This window comes from Apteryx rowi, unplaced genomic scaffold, assembly GCF_003343035.1.
Source record: "Apteryx rowi isolate R43461 unplaced genomic scaffold, aptRow1 scaffold_495, whole genome shotgun sequence".
NCBI lineage: Eukaryota > Metazoa > Chordata > Aves > Apterygiformes > Apterygidae > Apteryx > Apteryx rowi.
This window is the reverse complement of record NW_020450755.1, coordinates 598,875-614,122: the sequence shown is the minus strand read 5'-3', so window position 1 is coordinate 614,122 and position 15,248 is coordinate 598,875. Positions and strand designations below refer to the sequence as shown.

Here is a 15,248-nt window from a genome sequence, read left to right as displayed (position 1 = left end):
TCTAACTCATAAATACACCAAATGACTGGACTCTTGACAGAACTGAACGGTGGATTAATCCAGTTTTATACTAGAGACAATAATTTTTCAGGTCAAAATGTACCCATTCATTAAGTAAAAATTGTATATAAATGCCAGAAAAATTGAAATGTGAAACATTACTGAAATACATTCAACAAGTTATATTATACTTCAAATGCAAAACTTTTTTCCTTCTGTTGATGGAAGTGAATTCGAGGAAGAGGAGAAAGGAAGAAATTTGGTGGGTGTTTCGTTTTAAGTGAGGATCCTCTCTCATTATAAGCTAGCCAGCTGATAACATAGATATGTTGTCAACAGCAGTATGTAGAAAACTGGAACATATACTGTGTTACCAATTACAGAATGATTGTTGAAAAAACTTGACATGAATTTAAAAATTCAATTTGTATACAGGCATAATTAAACAGTATATTGCAGGTAATTAGTTTTTTATAATATTTGAAGAAAAAATAAATATAATTTCACTTGCTGTTTTAATAGTAATTTTGGAGATCATTTGTAATGACTCTAGATAGCAGTTTAAAATTTGCTATTTAAGATATAAGAGGACTTTTTAGTTTGTGAACCAAAATAACACCTTAATTATCTTTTTATATAAAAATATACCTTTTTTAAGAATGGGAAACAGCCAGAAGCTCAGAAGCTGCTAAAGAAAATGTTCAAACTACGCAGAGTACTGCAGTTGATAAGAGCACGGTTATTACAACGCAGACAGAAGCTTACACACAACCAGTCACTATGCTTCAGGTTTGTATTAAAGTTTGGGTTTACAAAACTTCCACAGATGTAGAGGGGGAAGTTTTTATTCAATACAGATAAACTACTGAGTTAGATGTGTACTTATCTCTGAAATACTTTAGGGAAGATTCAGTTTCATGGTTTAGCAGAGTCCTTAATCTCATGCTTTAGCACAAAGTATCCCAAACTTGAGTAGGCTCTCAAATATGCTGAATGCTGAAGGCAGAATGAATGTTAAAAGTACTGGAACCTTAATTTTTTAAAGAGAAATTAGTGAGCAAACCACCAAAGCATCTTTCTGTAAACTAAGCAACTCAATATTATTTTCTACTTGTGCATATTATCTATTTGCATTTCCCCATATATATCAACTTTGAATAAAAGTTTGAATTACTTTCGCAATAATTTTGGGCAGAATTTCGTAGGGAGAGCCTCATCTTTAAAAGAGCTGATTATTCAAAGGAGCATGTTGTTGAAATCTGATATATGGAGTAATTCATGAGAGTCTCTCTGCTGCATTTTCTTCTGTCTGGTAAAAGAGAACTTTTATTAACTTCTAATCAGTAATAAAGTATTGTGAAAGGCTGGAGGAATGTAGTATTTGGTATTTTTCCTCAAGTATACCACACTATACATGTTTATCAAATATTTATTCAGATGCTTTTTGTCAAACTCTTTAAATCCTTTTTATTATGACAAAATGAAAAGGAGTTGCTGAATGTAAAACTTCTTTGTATTTGTATTTTAATACATGCATCTTTCTTGATATTTATAATTATTTCCAATACTTGAGCTGTCATTAAAATTAGTTTGAAAGTTAATGTTTTTGCATGTCCTTCGTGGAAGTTTGAGCTTTTTTCTTCTCACAAAAATTGTCTTTGGTCTTTTTATTTCAGCTGTCTCCTGGCATACACTGTGATCAGTATATACTTAAATATATATATTTAACCTTTTATTTTGCTGCTTATTACTCTTAACATTCTGCATTGAATCAAAAGGCATAACTCAAGCAGAAGTTTGAGAAATAAGAGATCATTTTCAGGGTTTCATCAGGATTATTGGCCTGAAACTATATGTTAAGCTCTCAAGTTTCCAGTACTGTTCTAAAATATGTGAATTTTTCTAATGAAAATGGAATCACTATTTTTTAAGTGCTCTCAAACTGCCATTTTATCTACATTTTTCTTCCTTTTCTCTCCCTCTTCCTATTTGTATTCCTCTGTCTCCCACAGGTAAATTTTTATTCTTGAATAAGTATAGTATTTAACCATGTTTTTTCAATTCTTTTTAGAATAAAGAAAAGGTAACATAGGATTCTTCAGGGTTCTTGTTTATCCATAGTGTAGGTACTATTCCAGAATGCCATCTCATACTTCTAAGTGTTCAGAATATATGCAAAGCCTTTGGTACATTTACTGCTAACAAGAATTGCAGTTCAGTCAGTTTATCCCTCTTTCAGTGTCATTGAATACTCTAAGTATTGAAGTTGCTTGTTTGTTTGTTTGTTTCCATCAAAAAAGATTCCGGTAGCTCCAGCTGTGCCTGCTGTTAGCTTAGTTCCACCTGCGTTTCCTGTCACAATGTCTGTCCCTCCTCCTGGTTATAGCGCAATTCCTCCTCCACCCTTCTTGAGAGCAAGTTTCAACCCTTCACAGCCACCTCCAGGTAGGTTAGTAAAAATGAAGGTGAGCATGTAATGACTTGTGTGTGGTCTGTGTACATCATGCTTTGTATATTTTTCCATCAGCTGTTGTTACTGTTGGAACAAGTTGGCCTTTGAATCTCTAATTTAACCTAGTATGGAATTTCTTATGTCTAACTTGATATTATTTCCTATCACTGTATTCAGTGGAGAACATTAATTAAAGCTGAATCCTTTTTGATCTTTCGTAAAAATTAAACAAAAAGAAAAAATTCTCAACATTACTCTCCTGTCTTTGGAAAATATGGAAACTTTGAAAGATGAACGTTGAAAGTTTCTTCTTTAGATATTGCCAATGGAAATCATTTTTAAAGATACACAGGCAGATCTTTTACAATAAAGATGGGATGTTTTTGGAAACAACTGCCATTGGTACCTCTTCCAAAACATCTGTTGTTTGCTAATCCTCAGTGAGGCAACTTTTCAGGATGAGTGCTGTTAGTGAGGTTTTAAAAGCATGATTTTATTTACTTTCCATTGTAATAATGTTATTTTTTCCATATAGGTTTTATGCCTCCCCCAGTTCCACCTGTTGTCCCACCACCTGTTGTCCCACCACCTGTTGTCCCACCGGTAGTTCCAACACGTAAGTTTAATTCTTCTAATGATTGTTGTATGTCATGAGAAGCTTAATTGTTTGAGCTACTACTTGTTAATTAATCAAAACTGTGTTAATTCTATCTAATGGAAAATAGTAAGGTACAGGCTATTGGTTAGCTGTATTAAGTAGGTACTGAGAAGAAGATTTACAGGACTTTTCAAGTTGACTGAAAAATAATACTTACCGTGGAGTAATTGAAAAAAATTATGGCAAACGAATTTTTTTTTATTCATATTTATACTTTAATATTTGAATCTGATTGTGTACATATTCTGGTGTTTTTGTTACTTGAGCTATTTGGTGTTGCTGAGTAATTTATAATTTATTTTGCTTCAGCCTTTTGACTGTATCCATTCAACATTTTAAAATGTCTGTTGAAAAGTATTTATTGCTTAGGTTGCCAGTAGTTTATGGTTGCAACAAAAAAATTAACTACTAGAGTGTTGGTTGAGGATAAAAAGTGCTATCAAAACATCATAAATCTTGTGGTAATTAAAACAGTTTCACTTGTTTTGATTATATGATCTGACAGCTTGACCTTTGCCAAACTAAACTTGAAGACTGAAAATGCGCTTATTGTGATACACTTCTGTTATTTCTCTACAGCTTTAGTACAGCCTCCATTACCAATTACTCAAGAGGCGATGAAAGACGTTCCTTTTACTAGCCTTGTTCTACCAGTTGGCACAGTTAGTAGCAATATAGCCACTCCAACATTATCCACTGGAAGCGTTTTTAATCCTCTTCCAAGCAACAAACCAGAATCAGATGAAAAAGGCTCACATCTTACAGACCTTCAGATTTCTTCCAGTGAAAACAATAGATCTGGTAAGAAATGTTTTTATTGTCTGATATTTTCACGTACAACAGACATCATACTTTTGAGTTTTTAATGCAGATCCTTGTTCATTGCACTAATAGCTACAGAGGAGGAAGTTTTAGGCCAGGTTTCATTTTCAGTTTAAGATGAAGGAGTGGTGGGAATCATCTTTATCATCGTCTGATGGTTGATTTCTGACATCTCATGCTCAGGGGGCGAGACTTTGTAGACTGGAGAAGTAAAGCTGAGCCACTGGGAGTCTTTTAAGAATACTTTTAAAAAGTGCATTCTTTCTACATAAGTGGCAGTGGAAAGGAGTAGGAGAGGGTAGGATAGTATAATATTTAAAAAATTCTGTCAAAGATTCTGACTCTTCTCTTTCACAAATTAGGTGATGGTTGTGGGGTTTGTCAATTTTAAGCTGCTCTGCATTCTTTACTGTGTAGAGATAGTGGTTTTCATGGCTTACTGTCCATTTATCATGTATGTGATTAAAATGGTCTATGTTCATTATACAGAAACGGTGACAGATCTTGTCAGTATCATCGCTCTGACTGTGTTAATTAAATAATGGATTAAGCTGCAATTTGTTTTGAATATTCTGTGTTACATTGGTGATTTCTGTTAACTGTTCTTGTTGTTGCTGCGTTTTAGTGCAAAATGATGTCTCAAGTAGCTCTGGACTTACTGGAGGAGTGCAGCCACCCAGCATTTCAAGCAGTTCTGGGCTTACTGGAGAAGGGCAGCCACCCAGTGTCTCAAGTAGCTCTGGACTTGCAGGGGGAGCACAACCACCAAATGTCTCAAGCAGCTCTGGACTTGTGGGAGGAGTGCAACCACCAACTGTTTCAAGCAGTCCTGGTCTTGCAGGAGGAGTGCAGCTACCCAGTGTCTCCAGCAGCTCTTCTCTTACTGGAGGAGTTCAGCCAGCCAGCGTCTCAAATAGCTCTGGACTTATGGCTGGAGTACCACCACCAAATGTCTCAAGTAGCTCAGGGCTTCTAGCTGGAGTGCATCCACCAAGTGTCTCGAGCAGCCCTGTGCTTCTGACAGGAATGCAGCCACCCATTGTCTCAAGCAGCCCTGTGCTTCTGACAGGAATGCAGCCACCCATTGTCTCAAGCAGTTCAGGACTTCTGGCAGGAGTGCAACCACCCAGTGTCTCAAGCAGCTCTGGGCTTCTCATAATGCCACCACCCAATGTTTCAAGTAGTTCTGGACTTATGGGAGTGCCACCACCAAATATTTCAAATAGTTCTGGACTTCTGGCAATGCAGCATCCAGCTGGGGTTCAAAATATGCCTCATTTAAATATTAGCAATCAAAGGATGCCGGGAATGCCTATTTTAGATATCCGCCCAGGCCTAATGCCCCATTCACCTGGACCAAGGTTTCCGTTAATGCAGCCTGGAATACCACCACAGCGCAGTATTCCTCCTCCAGCAATCCTTGATCCATCTCTTCACCCACCACCTCGAGGTCCTTTTCCCCCAGGAGATATTTTTAATCAAACAGAAAGACCTTTTGGAACACCAGGAAGACAAAATATTGATAGCATTTCTAATTCAGAGAAAAGACTCCCGCTTGGAGGTGATAACATTCAACAGGAAGGAGACAGAGACTATCGCTTTCCTCCAGTAGAAAACAGAGATAATCTTAACAGACCATCCCCAGTGGATGTCAGAGATTCTGTTGGACGACCACCTGTTGATCCAAGAGAGGGTATAGGAAGACCTCCAGTGGATGGAAGAGAACATTTTGCAAGACCACATGTAGACATGAGAGAGAATTTTGGAAGACCAGGTATAGATAATCTTGGTCGAAGGGAGCATTTTGGTTTCAATTCAGAGAAGCACTGGGGACAGAGAGGAGATTACGATGAAAGAGAGCACCATGCCTTCCCTATTTATGGTGGCCCTAAAGGCTTCCATGAAGACAGAGAGAGGTTTCGGCATGTAAACTATAGGTTTGACAGTAGAAGTGGTCCCAACTGGAGTAGAGGATTTGAACAAGATGCTCACAGAGATTTTGATGACCGCAGAAGACCCTGGGAAAGACAAAGGGATAGAGATGACAGAGATTTTAATTTTTGCAGAGAAATTAACGGAAACAGATTTGGAAGAGACAGAATGTCAAACAACTGGATCCCCCCTCCACATCCGAGGGTTTTTGAATATTTTGATGGGGCCACTTCACAACGCAAAGCTGATAATATGCCCCAGGTAAATGGTGAAAATACAGAGACAGAAAGTCAGCCACCAACTGCGCAGGTGCAGGACAATCCAGAACTTTATGAAAAACTGACATCTTCCAGCGAGATAAACAAAGAGAAGAGCGACACAGAAGCTGATATAGAAAATGAACCAGTGGTAGAAAGCACAGAAACTGAGGGGACATAATCATCACTCAGTAGGTAAAAGATACCTTTTGTAAAGTTGTCATCTCTCTGTAATAGATAAATGGCTGACTGGACCTTAGCAGTTCACTTTTGTCCGCCAGAATTAAGTTAATCTGATGTTCATGTTCATCTTTCACTTAAATAACTGTACAACTGACTTGTATAGAACACTGTTCTTAATTTGAACATGGTAGGTAAATGTTTTTTTATTTCTCTGGTAAAGCATAAACTTGCCCCCACTCGCTTTTAATTTCACAAAGATAAAACAACAGCTTGTCAAACAAAGACTTCCTATGGAAGAAAATGGAATTTTTTAGATACTACCCTTAGGTTGGCTATCGAAATTGTTATACTTGGAAACAGGTGCTGGTGTATCTTGTCCGTGTTTTTAGGCTGCTGCAGAATTTTAAAGTATAGACAAAGCTGTGATATTTTATGTTCCTACAATTTGGCAGAAAAAGAAATGGCCCATGTCATTTAAGGAGCATAACACAGAGATTAAAAGTGATTTTGTAAAATCTACACTATAGTCTCTGTTTTCTCTAAAGTAATTGTTTGTGATTTGTTCCTCGTACTGCAGTGGGTTTAAAAAAATGAAAAGTACATTTTAATGTTGGGTGCATTTTGTTTTTAGATGCCAATAAAGCATATTTGTTTGATAACAGTGTTCTAGGTATTGTATTTTTTTAAAAAACCTGCAAGCTATAAAAACTTGGAATCAGCTATGATATGTGCCTAGATAGTTGTTGCAAAAAGGTTTATATTACTTTGTAAGACCAATGCAACAGTTAATGTGCAAGAAGGAAGCATATGCTTTTTACATTGAAAATCATGCAGTCATATTAGTTGATGTATATAACATATGTATGTAAATATTTGTGTAAACTGTATGTAGATGTCACTATTTCTGTGCGTGCCCGTGCATGTGCACACACTCACAGAATAATGTAGACAGTTTAATAAAATTGAAGTGAAATTAGGTTATAAAAATTTGCCTTTCACCTTCTTTAGGTAGTAAGATAACATTTATTTGGCTGCAATGTGTCATGTTAATCTTCTCATGTTCATAGTTATGTACATTCTTACTACTTCTAGAAGGTGGAACATGATATGCTGTAAGGATATACAGTAGGATTTTAGGTTACTTTTTGAAAACGCAGTTATGCATGAAGCCAAAACTTAAGCAAATATTTGCATTGTCTTATTCTGTAATATATTTGGTATTCTGGATAGGTAGTGGTAGTATTAAAGTATTTTGTGGCTATTTGTTTTCAGTGACTCTCCAAAGTACAGAATTGTTGCACGAAAAGTTAAAAGCTGTTGTTGGTCTAAAAAAGCCTGTGTGCTTTTAACGGAAATAACAGGGGCTTTGTGTTTTGGTGGCTTAATATTGAAATAGAACCTCTTGCTAAATTGTTGAGATGAATTGGCTGCTTAGGTAAATTAGTAACACTATTCTCTCATGTTTCACTTACTTTGCTCCTTTTTAAATTGGTGGTGAAAGATTTGGCTATATGGTAATGTAAGATTTTCAATTTGTCCACTTGCGTGCATTCCACCAACTTTTTTCAACATAACTTCTGTTGAAATTCTGTGTCTGAAAGTATCCTTTCACTGAGTTTTGAGAGAGCTCTTTTTTTTTTCCTCTTGCTTAATAGGATCAAAGAGTAGATTCTGTTAAATCAGTGCCCTGTTGGTAGAAGGAACATTTTTAGCTCAGACTAGATTTTTGATCTTTATCATTAAAGCCTAAACAAGCAAGTTTAAATTCTTCTCCCTCTTCCCCCAAAGTGATGAAAATATGAGGATGTTATGTGAATGTAATGCATAAGCATGCCTTGAACGTAGAGTCCAGTTATGTATGTATTTGTTGCCCTCCCTCTTGGGAGGGCGGTATTTTTTCATTTTGTGTCATGGTTCAGTTTTAAAATTATTAGGACTTTTATTCTGGATAGCAAAGAAACTGTCAGCTTAATGAAGACGGCCTTTTGAAAGAGTGGACATAAATGATTCTTTGTCTGCTGTGCAAGTAGTAGTCATTAGGATGCCGTGAGATGTGCGTTAAATAATTATTGCTTTGTAATAGACCTTGCTGACGTGCTTATTACCAGAACATGTCTCAGGAATTGAGATGAACAATATTTAAGGCAAAAGTACCTTCATCTGCAGACTCTGTGGATCGAAGAACTTGACTGATGATGCTGCACCTAGCAATAGTACTTTGGTCAGGCATACGTGGTTGTGAAAGTCCAAACACACAAAATAGCTGTAAGAGTTTTTTATGAAATTAAGTGATTTTATTTCATTTAATATGTGCAGACTGAAAAGATTTCAGTTACAGACCATGTAAATACTCAAAATYGAACATGAATATTGGCAGTAGCTTTTCTTTTCAAACATTTTAAGTGCTTTTTTAAACTAAAAGTTAATCTGTTTTGCATTTTTCTAAACTGGAACTTGTAGTATGCCAAATTTCTCATAGTATGATGGTGCAGGTGAGAGAGGTTAAAATAATGCAGTTGATAGTGACATAAAACAATGTATTATTGTATACATTGTACAATGTATTATTTAATGATTTTTCATCTTTGCTAATATCTTTCAAACATTAATAAATTGGCTACTGTACTTAGTATGTGTGTTATACCATCAATTTCCAATAGCTATTTTAATTTTTTCATAGAATAAAGTTTATTTCACAGTCTTTAGCTTCATCATGTTTAGAGCTAGAACTGTTCCATTTCTTATTTTATTAATATAAGGTGCAGACAGATATTACCAAAGAGAAGTATTCAGAAGGGACAAAATATTAGCAGATAGGGTGTGTTTTCTTCATCTTGTCCGTTGAAATTTTTAAATCTTTCAGAATTTGAGTGAAGACTGTCCTCTCTCACTGTAGATTAAGCCATCGTAAGCCAGCCCTTGCACTGAAAGGAACTGTCCAAATATCCAGATTAATTCCTTAATGTGGTTCACAGTACAGGAATGTAATTTTTGCTGATAAAAAGGAAAGGGTGAGAATGGGGCAGAAAGAAGACAGGGGTCAGACATTTGGGCAGCAGTTCTGGCTGGTTTAAAGCTTCCTCTAATGATGAAAGCTAACTGTCGATTCCAGCAACTAAAGAAACTAATCCGTAATGTTTTGTCCATGTTTTTATTTACATAAGCAATATGTATATTGAAAAATACTACAGATAGCTTTGCAGACAATGCAAACAATGTATTAGGCATACACATTTACTGGAAAACCGTACACATTAGCAAGTTGTTTTAAGCAGCCTGTGATTCTGATTTCTCACTGTACTGTACTTAAGCAGATTACTGTGTCCATACAGATGACAAAGATAAAACACAGCCATTGTTTGCCATAATGACATGATTTCTTTGCTGGAGCTTTTTCTTCTGTGAAGTATTGGTATGCTTTCTTTTTTTTATGTAGTGTCTCACATTATTATTACAAACTCAAGGGAATAGATTCTACTAGATTATTTTTAGTAGAATACTACACCACTCTTTAAGGCATTTGAGTGATTTAAATGACTTTATTTATGAAGTTAAGGCAAGACAGGAATACTGTAATCAACCCTGTAGTGTGGCACGAATAGGCATTATTTAAGCGCTGTTGGAAAATTATCAAATAAATTGTTTATAGAAGGTATTTGTAAAATAAGCCAATTTACTGCAGAGAATTCTCCCAAAATACTATATCAGCAATTTTGAATGTGTGCAAGGATACACTATGTCTGTGAACACTTAAAGTGCTCATTTTCTTGATTCATGTTCCACTAACTCTCGAATCTTTTGGTCATTTAATTTGAAATTGGAAAAAAATGGAGCCCAAATTTCCTCTTTCACATTTCCAATAACATGTTTTAAAAATAACATAATAATGATGGCTTCTCTGTTTTAATAATGGGACCTGAACAGATATAACCTATTCAGAATATCAGGAGTCACCAAGAATAACTAGGACAATTTTTCATTATTGTTAATTAAGGTAATGAAAAGATCTCTCCTCCCCTGCTGACAGTTATTGCTGATTCTTTGAATTTACATTAGTTACATTTTCCTTTAAAGTGCTGGCTTACACAAGTAAGAATGTTCTGTGAAGTCATCTACTTCTTGTGTGGAGGATTATGTTTGGACCTGTTTTAGTCAAATTATTGCTGATGAGAGATTGATTTAAAAGGCATGAAGGCAGGGTATCTCTCAGCACTTTTCTACAGAATATGTATTTTTAAACTTTTACTTTGTTTTCTAAATTTGGAGATACTTATCTGAACAAGAATGACAAAAGCATCTTTCAGTCATACCGTTTTACTGTATTCATTCACATCAGCAGAAACCTTGCAGTGACAAAGATTGTATCTTACTGGACAAACTTCTTAATTGCAGCTAGTCTTATATCTTACATTTTTCCTTTGAAAGGTCTTATTTGTGGTGTTTTTCACTCCACTTAGCCTGTACAGGTTCTAGAGTTCTTTAGATACTCAGTAAACATTTTGAAGCTTGTTTTAACATATGTATGACATTTCATACTCAAGAAAGGTCAAGTAGAGCTACCAAAATGAGAGTGCGTAACATCTCTTTAAAAGTCATAACTTCCAGCAAAGGTGTATATGATCTGAGCAGTGTTTCTTGTCAGAGATAGGATGGTGTGAGTCTTCTAATTGTTCTGAAGTTGGTAGGCTGTATAATTATATTAGCCTTATTTCTTATATTCTTTCCTATCTTGCACAAACGTCATGGAAAAGAGCAGTCTCACTGAACATCCCAGTCTTGGAATTTTTTAGAATATTTTATCTTATAATTGGCTCTGATACCAAAGATTAAAAGAAGGAAAGACTAATGATGTATACACTCTTAAAAATTACGTGCAGTTGAAGATGAATGTATTTTCTCTTCTTAAGAAGTTTAAAAAAAGTTTAAAATACACATTTCAGCACTTGTATAGCAGCAGTGATAGTGATATCACTGGTTTACTAATTTTATTCTATTCTTTGTCACTTTTTTTTTAACAGTTAACTCATTAATGCTTGTTTAATGTTTTCTTTTCCTCCTATCAGATGAAATTATAGTAATGCCCTTAGTCAAGGAGTTATTTTATGCTTTACAGGAAAAATATGGTCAGAGAATATTTCAACCTGTAGATAATTTAGTTTAACAGTTTTGCTTCCTGACTGGTTAATGCTTTAATGCTGAAATGTTCCCCTTGAATGATTTTCCATATGCATCTGTGTCATAATGGATATAAGGGTTCACACTAGCATGTCTCAAGATTTTTGCTGAAATAAGGAAAAATTACAAGACTCTCTAAGGTAGATAACTTGATGTGTTTCTAAAACTAGGGCAAACTTCACATACAGCTGTATTGATCTACATATTGGAGTATTATAACTGTGTGCAAGCCAGTGCAAAAAATCTTCACTAGGTAAAGAATATCAAATGGATATAGAATTGTTAACTAAGACCTAGATAGATAGGAGTCATGTAGGCCATAGATGCAGGGGACTTTGGATCTGAACGCGTCTTTCACACTAAAGGAGGGACTATAATATAATTGCATTCGACAAACTGAGAAATGTAGCCGGGTGGGGGGGGGTGGGTTGGCAACACTAGAAAAAAATCAAAGCATAAATAAGAAATCTGTTAAATAATTTCAAAATGCTTAAATCCCCTTTTTAAAATTTGTTTACTGTCTTTGAATCAAAGCTATATCATTGTCACTGTAGTTTATCAAAAGAAAAAAATGGTTTAGATTTATGCTGTTTCTGACGTCTTTTAACAATGCAGTGAAACACAGTTTTCAGTGTGCCTTAACTTCTTTCCTGTAAAAAGGAACATATGTTACAAACTAGGCAAAAATGTGGTCAAAATCAGCAAATGCTTGTCTACAGAATTTGAAGTGTAATTTTGGGTTCAATGATTTTTTTAGAAAATTTTTGTCATTTCAGTAGTATCTACATAAATACTAAGTGGAGACTTAACTTTACAAACATTTATAAAAATTATACTACAATATAGGATAGTCTACTGTACTAGAATATTAATTTTTCATTTATTGTCCTATACATGCAATATGTTATTCTGTTAAGTAGTGCCCCCACAAAATTCCTCTTACCACAAATAAGAAATATTTTTTAATTATATGATTGAATTACATAATTGGATTATTTAAATCTAAGATAATCAAAAGTCTTTCTCTTGAAATTCATGGTTTACTTGTGCAATGTAACAACCAATATAAGAAATTCAATACTGAGAACCCTGTTAATCAAACTATCTGTGATTAAGAGGTATCATTCCATAATATATTGAAAACAATTTGAAATGTTTGCTCATTCATTTGGAATTCTATTATTTATTAGAAGCAAAATTAATAGCATATTCTCAAATTTCTTGTTGATGAAAAATTTTACCATATTAAAAAGATTGTATAAAATTGATGGGATGTAGTTCTGTGCATTCTTAAAATGAGTGAGGAATCCATTATTTTTGTTAGAATAGAAACCTTTGAAGTAATTAGGTTAAGGATTTTATTTATACAAAACATTGAAATGTAGTCTTAAGTTTTGTGTGCATCCTGTCTGCAATTTTTAATTTGTATGTATACTTTGTATGTGCTTTACATCTGCAATCCTTATAGCATGATCAAAACTACTATCAAAAAATAGAAAAAAATGGCATAAAACGGCAAGTTCTAGCAGACTTTAAGAATATTGTACAGATTGGACCTGTATACACACAGTGGATAATGTTGTTTCAGAAACAATAACTTGCTAGCTTTATTTGAAGTCAAATAAAGACTCAGTTACAAATATCAATAAATCTTTCTTTTTTTTTAGGTTTAATAAAAGCTAATGCACACATTCTGATTAAATATTCACTGATTAATAAGCATCCAAAGATATTAAGTAGTCCTGAGCATTTTTCTTAATGTTGCTCATATGCTCAAAAACAAAAAAACAAAAAGACACTAAATGAAAACCAGGAAGTTTCAGCTAGATGTGTAAATATTTGTAAGGCTACAAGTTTCTTGGAAAAAATAGCTTGATAGAAATGTTAATATATGTATTTGATTATTTTTTAAGTAATAGATACTGCAGAACACAGAAGTCATCAAGTAAAAGGATGATAGAGATTATTTTGTTTATGAAGAATATGTTGAACTGAGATGTCAGTGTAAAATCCAAGATTTGGTTTTCTCCATTTGAGTTTTCCCCTATCTAAATACTGACTTTAATCTGAATGGTGATTAGAGGATATTCTGATTTGTTATATTTTTACTCGCCTCTCATGTTCATCACTGTAATACAGGCACAGACAGCTACTGAGAAGTTGGGAGTGATGTTGTTTGGGACAAAACCATCTGAGAAATCTCTTAGGAGTCAGAAAAGGAGGTTACTGTTGAGTAATGTCTGCTTAGTGCAGATATAACTACTGGTTAATTTTTAGTATCTCAGTAGTTAAAAGGAAGAATGTATTTCACACTTAGTAGCATCCCAGTTTGGAAAGTCCTGGCTACAATATAATTTGCTTTCAGCTGTCTGTAGAAAATACAGTCCTTTTGATGAAATTTAGTACATTGGTTTTCATGGTATTTCTAGAGACCCAGAATAATGCTTCTTCAGCCTTAATATAAAAACTGTGTGTGAAATCCTGCTTCAGTTGATTACCAATCGCTGTTGCCGTTGGCTTCACTGGATCCAGAATTTCAACCCCTTTCTCTTGTGTGTCTCAGTTCCTTCTCCTGCAGCTTGTAGAAAAGCAGGTGGTAGAAGATTATCTGGTTCTATGTTCATTGTCTGATTTCTACTGCTTTTGAGCCTAAAGCCTTCTAGGGTGTATTTTTTTTTTCTTTCAATTCCTATTCCCCCTGTGTAAGTATTTGAGCAGACCGCCCTGTGTAAAGCCTGTTTTGAGAGTCTAAGACTATGAGGGAGTAGCTTGTACTAAGTGTCTGAAATATGGCCAGCCCTACGCTCATCTATCACATGGTAGGAAATTCATAGAATAAGAAAGAAAGCAATTTAAAGCTAGTTAAACACACTGGGTTTTGCTTCTGTCTCTCCAGAAATGTTTCTGAGTAGATTATATCAATACAGCATGTAGCTTTGTAGAGCAACCCTGTAAATTCATGTTCACTGCTCTTTGTTCAAAATCCATGATGTATTCTCGTTTTCTTTTCTCCATCTGCCTACTGCTTTTTTGGAAGGTTGTGTTTTGTTCAAGTAGCTTAATCTTCAAATGATTTAAAGAAAAAGTAATGTTCTAGGTTAATAAAGTTTTCTTCATTTTAGAATGCACTGCCTAATTCTCCTCAATAATTTTCATTTTCCAGTGGAAAGTTCTTACATTTCTGTATGAACTAGAGTGGAGATAAAAATGGATGACACATTAAAAAAAACCCAAAGCAAAAGACAAATAAAACTTTTATCCAAAATATATATTTTTGGGGTCATGATAGTTTGAGGCCAGCATGTTCAAGAATATAACTAAAATGAGACTTTGCCCACCACCTAGCTGTTTAGGCTGTCAATGCTTTTCACAATTTATATGCGACTTGAGAAGTTAAGCACAAGTTAGAGTGACCTCAGGAGTTATCCCATGCAACACTGTTGCACAGTGTGATGAATGCAAAAGTCTTGCATTTCCCTTTTCCAGATAATGTAAGCTTTCTTATTCACAGTGAAGAAATTTAAGCTAAAAAATGTCTGAAAATGATGAAGGATTTCACTTTTCCCAACTTTGAAAATTCATTCATTCTAAATCTGTCTCATCTTTTGAGGAAAAAGCAAGCAAATATGAACCACAAGGAACAAATACGCCAAGACAATTTTTTAAACATTTCTAGCATTTTTATGGATAAGATAATAAAATCCAAGGAAAGTCTGCTAAAGAACTCAAAAAGTTTTAACTCATGTTCTGTTATACCAGCCTGATTGCT

General features: G+C 34.6%; 1 protein-coding gene across 5 annotated transcripts in view; it reads left to right on the top strand.

Annotated features, from left to right (window-relative positions):
* Positions 1 to 15,248, top strand: part of SCAF8 (SR-related CTD associated factor 8) — a 99,854-nt gene that overhangs the window by 52,133 nt on the left and 32,473 nt on the right. For 4 of the 5 annotated variants that reach the window (XM_026079228.1, XM_026079226.1, XM_026079231.1 and 1 more), the window contains 5 exons: positions 659 to 789; positions 2,301 to 2,445; positions 2,988 to 3,068; positions 3,690 to 3,911; positions 4,558 to 8,936. In XM_026079228.1, the coding sequence (XP_025935013.1) occupies positions 659 to 789; positions 2,301 to 2,445; positions 2,988 to 3,068; positions 3,690 to 3,911; positions 4,558 to 6,302 (2,324 nt within the window). In that variant the 3' untranslated portion in view covers positions 6,303 to 8,936. Of the gene's footprint in view, positions 1 to 658; positions 790 to 2,300; positions 2,446 to 2,987; positions 3,069 to 3,689; positions 3,912 to 4,557; positions 8,937 to 15,248 lie in introns of those variants that run through there. The other variant, XM_026079227.1, reaches the window with a different exon arrangement.